This window comes from Artemia sp. Qi Xiang Cuo, chromosome 2, assembly GCF_049724085.1.
Source record: "Artemia sp. Qi Xiang Cuo chromosome 2, ASM4972408v1, whole genome shotgun sequence".
NCBI lineage: Eukaryota > Metazoa > Arthropoda > Branchiopoda > Anostraca > Artemiidae > Artemia > Artemia sp. Qi Xiang Cuo.
Genome location: NC_142795.1, coordinates 31,708,382 through 31,717,747, shown reverse-complemented (window position 1 = coordinate 31,717,747; position 9,366 = coordinate 31,708,382). Strand labels below are relative to the sequence as shown.

Below are 9,366 nucleotides of genomic sequence, written 5' to 3'. Positions count from 1 at the left end.
TTTTAGTGGTTCTTAATTGCTTCTAAGTTTAATTTTTTTTAAACAAAGGGAATCTATTTCGATATTAAAACAAAGAATTACAGATCTATATCTTGTTTAAATAAAAAACGATTTTTTGCAAATCACTATTTTTGCAAATATGATACAATCATTTTTAAAAGCATATCCCGGGAAGGCTCATTTTAAACCTATTACTCATATCTAAGTGCTTTTTATCAATTTTTACCTTTCAAAAGTACCATATAGCACTAAACACGGCACTTTTGGTACCACTTCTTAAGTGGAAGAATTTGGAAACATAAAACGGTACCGTTGCAATAATTATGGTCAAAAGACCTTAACTGGATGTTTATTATACCCCTCACATATATTCCCCCCCCCCCCAGACCGTCGTAGTAAGTTTCATAAATCGCCTACTCAACTTAAAAGTAAAAGATAATTGCGAAATAACTAAAAACTTTTCAATTGAAAATCTACCAAATATTAAGCTTGAATGATCAACAGTTTTGAATTGAACCTTTAAACTTCACTCTGCGATGAAGCCTTTGTGCTAATTCTAACGGCGGTAATTGAGGGGAAAGGAAGTTCTTGCCCCTTAGTTTTTTGCTCCTGCCTAGGTTTTGAAAAACACATTTTTTAGGTCATTTCATTGGAAAAGATACTTTTTTTTCCTTTAAAAAAATGGGGGAAACAACCGAAAGTGCGCTTTATGGGAATGTGCTGTCGAGCCAAATTTATAAAAAGCGATTAGGTATAAATATAAGCTTTTAAATGAGCCCTTAAACAACTCTCTTTTGTTACAGTAGCCTTCTAGTTTCTGCTAGTCAGTAGGCGATTTATAAAGCCCTGTCTTCATTATGGCTTTTTTCAGGCTAATCGGCCGAGAAAAAACAGCTTTTTGTTCATCAAAAAACAAACGTTCCTGAAAAACATGTATTGTTTTGGGAAGCATGGATGATGAGCTTCATATTATAGACTGAAAGTTTTTCGTAGCTGTCAAGATTGTTTGTAGTATTTTCTAGAGGTGTCTTTTCTAGGATTATAGAAGACTAGTGCTTTACTGAAAACACAAAAGTCAAGTATAAAAAACGGGAATATTGTTTTGGGAGTCAAAAGTGAGTATGTAGCCTGACAACAATAGACTAATCTTTAAAGTTTTGTATAGTCCTACACCAGTTGTGACATCAGTAACTTTCAGTATACAGAAATATTGGATTGATTTATCAGGTAGCATTTTGGTCTCGCCAGCTATAATACCACTTGTGAGTAATATACAATCTTAAATTGTAAGAAATATGCTTAAGTATTACTTGAAATGAAGATCAAATAAGATATAATATGAACTCTGGAAATCCGGTTATTTCTCTCTATACAACAGTGAATTTCAAGCTAATATGCAAATTCTAAAGCTAGTCTATAGTCCTAACACTATCAAGATGGCTTTGATTCGAACTTGTCTACAAACTAATCATGACATATCCTTTTCAGAACCAAAACGAGAGCCAGTCATTGAACTGAGCCATTGTGCAGAAGTGATACCAAATTAAACGAAAGTAAAATAAAGCAACCATCCTAAAATACTTTATTTTTGTTCCGTAAAAAGTGTCCTTAATTCGTTTGCTTTTACTGTACCAAAACTCCTATATTATTTTGTGTTTTCAGTAAAGCGCTAGTTTTCTATAATCCAAGAAACATAGGGAAACATAATTAGTTGGTTTATTTGTGCTAGTTTTATTTCTATATGTTAGATAGGCTGTGAAGTAATAATTTTTGTTTGTTTTAAGATTCAACTTCGCTCTTTACTTCAACTTCGCATCGATATTGAATAAGTCTTACAAAATTTGCAGCGCAAGTGTCAATTGCAGCCCAGAAAGACTGAATACAGCTTAGCTGGCAATTTTATCTTAATACGAATCACTTATGAATAGCAATGTTGAATAGCAATTCGAGAAAATTTCTCCACTGTACAGATATTGTTAATATTTTGGAGTCCTGATCAAGTCTCGTCCTTAATAATAACCAGCAAGTCTAAAACATTGAACAGCCCTGATCATGGACAGGCACTGGGCATGAAAGACCAGGCGATTGCCCCCCCTCCTCTCTTTTCAAGACCAAAAATATTTAGAAACTTGTAAGATTCAGGGAAAACACGAAACATTTCTTAATAAAGACTGACCTTTCAACCTTCGTCTCCCCTCCATCTCTGAAATAATTGGAAGAAATGTCTCCTTGAAAAAAAAAATGTATACGAGTGGCAGTCTGCTTAATTTAGATACAAAATAGAGGTACTTATCTGTTAGCCAGTACACACTCGAGAACTTGGATCTACAGGTAGGTGGTTGGGTACTTACGCGTTATCCAGAAAATAGGCGGGGATTGGATGGCGAAAACTAGTCAAGCAACATCTTTAACCTGACCATTCCTTTGTCTCACTGGGCAAACAGGAGAATACTGGGCACAACGTGAACAATATTTAGACTTTAGTTTTTTGGGGTGGAGGGGCAAAAAAAGGTACCTAGGTTAGGTGAGGTTACGTATTTAATGTATGCTTATACAGCCCAAATTTGTTTCTAAACTATTATATTTTCATTATATTTTGTTTCATTTCATCAGCATTAACCAAACTTCACTTCTCGCGTGTTTTCTAGCTAGCGCCTAAGTACCCGGGGTTGAAACAACTGAGACACTTGGGAAATAGATAGGATACATATAATTCAGGCTGTATATTTGAACATTAGGGTGGGGGTTGGGGGGTAAGTATAGCGGAGCTGCATGCAAAATGTAACCTAACCAAAATACCAACTAAATGATTATTAAAAATATACCTGCAATGTAGTTTCCCACTGAGCCGAAGCTAATTGTCTCCGTATTCAAACAGCAATAAACCGGTTGTTGCCTGATTTTATAGATCCAAATTCTCAAGTGTCTACTGGCTAAAAAATAAGTACCAGAATATATGCGCTGAGTAACGGTGAGCCAAAAAAATTCGGATGTGATTTAGAAGTCTTCAGTAACGGAAAACAGGGTTCCCTGTCATGGAAACCTGGTAAAAAGGTCCTAGTTCCAGGATCGCAGTTTCCCCAGTCCCAGATTGCAGTATCTTTTGTATTTGTATTGCACCGGTAAGATTTAAAGTTATACTATTTTTTTCTACGACGAAGTAAATAGAGCGTAAGTTTTTGATGTCAGTATTTAATATGCAATGTTTACATTACAGACGCAATCATTAACAACTTTCAAATGCTATAAAATAGGATAATTGTGAATAGTCGCCGTTAAAATTAAAAAAAAAAACAACTTAAAATTAATTTATTGTCAAAATATCAAAATTAAGTATCTCTTAAAATATTTCATAGCAGTACTGCATAGCCAATGTGCTGACATTATTCAAGATGTCAACTATCATACTGTTATTATGCATCAACTTTCTCTCATTGCGAATAAAACCAAACTATCTGATTTAGCAACTGCTTCACCATCACTGCTCACATTAAAAAACAAAAAAAAAACTAATGAGGATGGTTCTTTCAGGTTACAGAAGCGGACTATTCAAAATTTTGAAGGTTTTGTGGTGATTCCTATCCCAATCTCTAGTTAACTTTTTTTTCAGTTAGCCCCTCTTCTCCCTTTTATTGAAGGTTTTGTGGTGATTCCTATCCCAATCTCTAGTTAACTTTTTTTTCAGTTAGCCCCTCTTCTCCATTTTCTTGAAGGTTTTGTGGTGATTCCTATCCCAATCTCTAGTTAACTTTTTTTTCAGTTAGCCCCTCTTCTCCCTTTTCTTTGCTCTTCCTCTTCTTGGAACTGTGAATTTTTGGGTACTTGTGCTTAATATGGTACCCACAAAAGAAGTCAAGTTTGGTTACTGCTAATGAAATATAATAAAATAGGATGAATATATAATAGTTTAGAAACAAATTTGGGCTATATATTTGCACATTAGGGGAAGGGGGGACATAGCACATATTAAATACGGAACCTAATCTAACCTAGGTATCGCGCCCCCCCCTCAACCCCAAGAAACAACACTTTACAAATCGTAAACGCAATGAAAACCACGCTTTGCATTCCATTTCTCTATTGCCAATTCGTCTCTCGTTTCCGTGATATAGTTATAGCGGTGGGTACCAGATAGTGCACAAGTACCAATTTTATTATTATTGTTGGTTTATGTTCTGTGCTAAAGGAGGACGGATCGAATTTTACCTCTGTCTCCCTAGTATTAGTTAAATTATGTTAATTCAACAAAACTAGTAAAAACTAAAACTTGCGTAAAAAGCTTTCGCTATTACTTATTTTAGTGGCGACATACGCAAGATTTGAATCCTTTAGGACTTATCACCTTGTTTCTAAAAACGTTAAAACTGCATTCTGTCTGCTGTTGGTTCTTGATGCATTAGGTTGCAACTTTGTTGAGCGTCTTGATTGTCGTAGAGAGATGTGTCTGTTTCTGTTTTAATGGCAGTGTCATTTTGAGCATCTACTATGAACAACTGGTATGGGATTTGGCTTGGACCGGGTGCCTCATCTGAACTATCTTCTTTCATGGTATGTTTTTGAACTATTTCTGACACTTTTGACTTAATTTCATCCTTGTCGTTTAAAATTGTTTCCAAATCTTCCTCTGAATTAATATCAATCAAAGGTTCTTGAGGTAGAGAGCTTTTCAGACCTACTTTTAACTTTGTTGAGAACATGGCCTCGTATGGATTGGAATTTATACCGGCATGATGAGCTCTATTCTTCATCAACTGGACAAAACGTAACCCTTCTGACCATTTTACTGTATGGTTATCTTCCAACCAAGAATTAAGCAAGCCTACTATATCTTGATTTGCTTGCTCTAAAGATCTCTGACTCGGTTTTCCGTGCACCATTTTTAAACCAGGCCACATGATAGAAAGCTCTTTAACAACATTGCTTGCAAATTCTCTGCCAATACCACTTTGCAGAACGTTTGGTGCACCGAATATTGTAAAAATATCTAAAAGGACATAGGCTACTTCTTTAGGCTCGTCGCTCTTAAGCGGACGAAGCTGAATAAATTTAGTAAGACCATCTTGGTAAACAAGTATAAACTTATACTGATCATCTTTTTGAGACTGCATATCAATAACATCAACATGACATCTTGCGTTAATTACGCTACTTAAGCTCGGTCTAGCCACCAAACTCTTTTTAGAAACACTATGTTTTCTTTCACAGGTCATACATAAATTTAAATATGTCACAATCATCTCCCTTGTAATGTTTTTATATCTCAACTTTAAAACATTGACCATTTGGTTTCTTCCCCCATGCCCTATTGATACGTGTGTGCTATGCAGTATCTGAAATATTTCTTCGGTATGCACGTAAAACCTCATCACATTTCCCCCACTAGCGGGGACAATCAGTCTTTCCTCTTCTCCAATAGAAACAATATCGAATCTTCGCAAACGTTGATAGTCTTCCGGTTTTTTGTTCGACACTTTATTTTTGGAAATTTTCACTTTTTCGATCATATCCAAATATGCTGATTTGGTGAAGATCTGTGAGTTTTGGCCTTTTGATAAGATTAATTCCCGCAGCCGTTCATCAAATTGACGATTAGTATCCGCTAAAGTTGTTTGTTCCATAACATTTATTAAGAAAGAACTATCTCCACAATCATACACCTGCTTGCATCACCTTTCTTTTCTTTACTAACTGGAAACAAAACAAAGAGACAGTGAATAAATTCACTCACCATGGTCATTTAACTTTTACCATGTCCCCTAAAGCAATAGTCATAAATATCTGTCAAATTATCAAAGTGCCCAGCCACCTGGTACCGCTATTCATAATGTCCAGACAAGCTGATGAACTGCCAAATTTTAAAAGTCATTGTCCTTATCTCTTGTTTGTAACCATACCATAGACGTATTGTTGAAAATTATAAATGTACGTTTGTAACGCACTTCGATGAAACCATACCATAGACGTATTGTTGAAAATTATAAATGTACGTTTGTAACGCACTTCGATGAAACCATACCATAGACGTATTGTTGAAAATTATAAATGTACGTTTGTAACGCACTTCGATGAAACCATACCATAGACGTATTGTTGAAAATTATAAATGTACGTTTGTAACGCACTTCGATGAAAGGAGCGTATTGCACATAATGTTCCTGTATGAATAAAGAAACCTTTCTCGGAACCCCACTATATGGATATATGTTATCCGATTTCTCTTTCTAAAAGGAAGAACATTATTGATTCGAAAGAGATATGTGGAGAGCAAAAAACAAGCTTTATAGCAAGCTTTATTACCTTTTATCCATGCCAATAAGAAACTGTTGTTCTTTCTAAGCTCGGCAAAAAAAAGATGTTTGGCTAAGAAAACGGTTGTCATGATCCGTAAGGAGTTGCGACTTTTTTTTCAACTGGAGTTAAAAGTTCCACCCTTTCAACTCCGCCCTCTTCCTACATCTTGTATAGTTCTCAATATGCTTGGAGGTTTTAATTTCTCTAAAATGGGGTTAGTCCTTTTCTCGCTGGAAAAAAGCTCGGGCGATCATGATTTTAATTCAAAATTATTTATGCTATGTAATTGGGACTATAACGTATTTTGAATTAAAACTACCCTGGTTGATATTTTTCATATTCCAATGATAATTTTCTGTCAGCAAATTTACTTAGGTAGTTAGCCGATGATTCAACTTCAAAAATGCGGACTTGGTTGAATCAGTCTACAAAAATTGAAGAGAAAATTGAAGCGATTTTTTTTAACAAAAAAACAATTTTTCTTTTAGTCATTAAAATATTTAAAATATTTACAATTTAATATATTTTTTAAATAATTTAATAATATTTAAAATATGATTTTAAAGGTTTATCATCGAAAATTTATGCGTAAAGAAATGAATAAATTTCAGCTTACTGCTGAGATTAACTGTTTTTGTATTTCATGGCCAACCGGTAGCATAAGAAAATAAACAATTAAAAATCCAAATGGAAGTTATGGAGGGTTTTCTATAACACTTAGCAAGTACTCCTAGTGTAAAAACAGACAAAAAGCATTGACAAATCGTTTACTTTGTAAATTGATAAGACATAAGTTGGTAGATTGGTGGCCTGCGGATGTAACTTAGGCCTAGTAGCTTGGATAACACCCTCATTTTCTACGACTTCTATGTCTCGTATACAAATTTTTACAGTTGAAAGTCTTCTAGTTCATAATTATCAAGAAAGAAAACACGTGAATTTTTCATAGAAACAGCTCTTGGACCGATTTTCCTATTTTTTCTCAATGAATTCTCAATTATTGAAATGCGTCATAGTTTTTTGATGTTATGTTTTATAGTCGTTAAAGTTATTTTAGGGATTGCCCTCGAAAAGCTAAGCTACGAACAAACTTTTTATTTATGTTTTCTTTTTTCATCTACACTTTTGACGGCTATAAGATGGTTGAATAATCCCATTTATAAATAGATTAAATAAAAAAAAACAAGTTTTTTAAACTGAAAGTAAGGAGCGACATTAAAACTTAAAACGAACAGAAATTATTCCGTATATGAAAGGGGCTGTCCCCTCCTCAACGCTTCGCTCTTTACGCTAAAGTTGTTTATTGTTTTAATCAATGAAGTTGTGAGACAGAGTCAAAATTTAGCATAAAGAGCGAGGCGTTGAGGAGGGGGCAGCCCCTTTCATATACGGAATAATTTATGTTCGTTTTAAGTTTTAATGTCGCTCCTTACTTTCATTAAAAAACTTGTTTTTTTAAAATTTAATTTCTGATTGTTTTTAGTTAATGCAGCTTTTATTTTGGCTCACCGTCATTGAATAAGTAAACAAAATTTGCATAAAAGTTTTACTTTTCTTTTGTTAAATGGTTGTCACTAAATTTGGTTATGACATAATTTGCAAATTAACTTACGTAACCAACTTCAATATTCGTATATTTTTCTTCTGGCAAAAAATACAAAGTTGCAGATTTTTGCAGATATGAGCTTGAAACCTATGTTATAGGGTTTTCTGATACGTTGAATTTGACGGTGTGATTTTCATTAAAATTCTTTCACTTTTAGGGGATGTTTCCTCCCTCTTTGAAAAATCAGGTCAATTTTCTCAGGCTCGTAGCCTTTGATGAGTAAATACTAAATTCATATATTTAGAATCAGCATTATAAGCCCATTCTTTTGATACATTTATTGACATCAAAGTTCCGTTTTTAAAAGTTTCGATTACTATTGATCCGTATCGCTTGTTTTTTTTATTGTTTTTTTTTTATTACGTGTATGTTCTTGAATATATGATGGGGCTCTCCCCTTAGTCAATAACACGCTCTTTACGATTAAAGTTTAAAAAAATTTAATTCACAAACCCCTGAACCACAAAGGCCGTTTAATTAGAATAGATAGCTCTTTTGAAAGCACTAAAAAAAAAACTGTAGCGTAAAGAGCGAGGTATTGACTTGAGGGAGAACCCCCTCATATACGTAATAATTTCTGTTCATTTTAAGTTCTAATGTTGCTTCTTACTTTCAGTTGAAAAAACTTGTTTTTTTTTAATTTAATTTCTGATCGTTTTTTAAATAATGCTTGGAAATCCGGCGCCCCTTCATAGAAATGTCACTTACCCCAAAGAAACATCCTCCACGGACATATTCTACCGCTTAACCCCCTCCTCCAGCCCCCCCCCCCACCAGAAAAAAAAACCTTGCTGAAAATGTCTGTATTCTTACAAATCACCAAAACAAAATGTTAACAATGGGCAAAGTTCATAACTTGCAGCCCATACCCTGGGACCTGTGGGGGATGAAGTCATCGTAAAAGACATATTTATTAGATTTTAGACTATGCTGAAAAAATGGCTATCTCAAAATTTTAATTGGGTGACTTTGAGAAAAAAATGAGCGTGGGAGGGGGCCTAGTTGCCGTCCATTTTTTTTTTGTCACTTAAAAAGAGCACTAGAACTTTTAATTTCCGTTCCAATGAGTCCTCCTACGGTATTCTAGGACCACTGGGTCAATACGATTACCCCTGGGGAAAAGAAAAAAAAAACAAAAAAACAAACAAATAAACACGCACCCGTGAGTAGAATGGCCCCTATTGACACGGACAGGGCTCCTTATATGGGCATAGAATACGAACAGGACTCCATATATGGGCATAGAGTCATTAGGGAGAACACGTGGCTAATGGGGTCAATGACCTCTTTTTCCAAGGTCGATTTATTTGATGTTTCTATGTGTAATAACTCCGGAACGAAGGTTGCACATGCGCATTGAATTCTAACGGGAACAATGTTATTGATCTAGGACTCGAGGGGGAAGTGAATTTCCGAGAACTTGATTGCGTAATCGATCGTGAATGTTATGATCCAGAAATAGTATTTGT

At 34.7% G+C, this 9,366-nt stretch overlaps 1 protein-coding gene across 1 annotated transcript; it reads right to left on the bottom strand.

The window, feature by feature from the left end:
- Positions 1 to 4,358: 4,358 nt before the first annotated feature.
- LOC148955141 (KRAB domain-containing protein 2-like) lies at positions 4,359 to 5,618 on the bottom strand. Its single transcript, XM_089106206.1, has one exon. It carries the CDS (start codon positions 5,616 to 5,618, stop codon positions 4,359 to 4,361), a length of 1,260 nt encoding a protein of 419 aa, XP_088962332.1.
- Between the last annotated feature and the right edge of the window lie 3,748 nt (positions 5,619 to 9,366).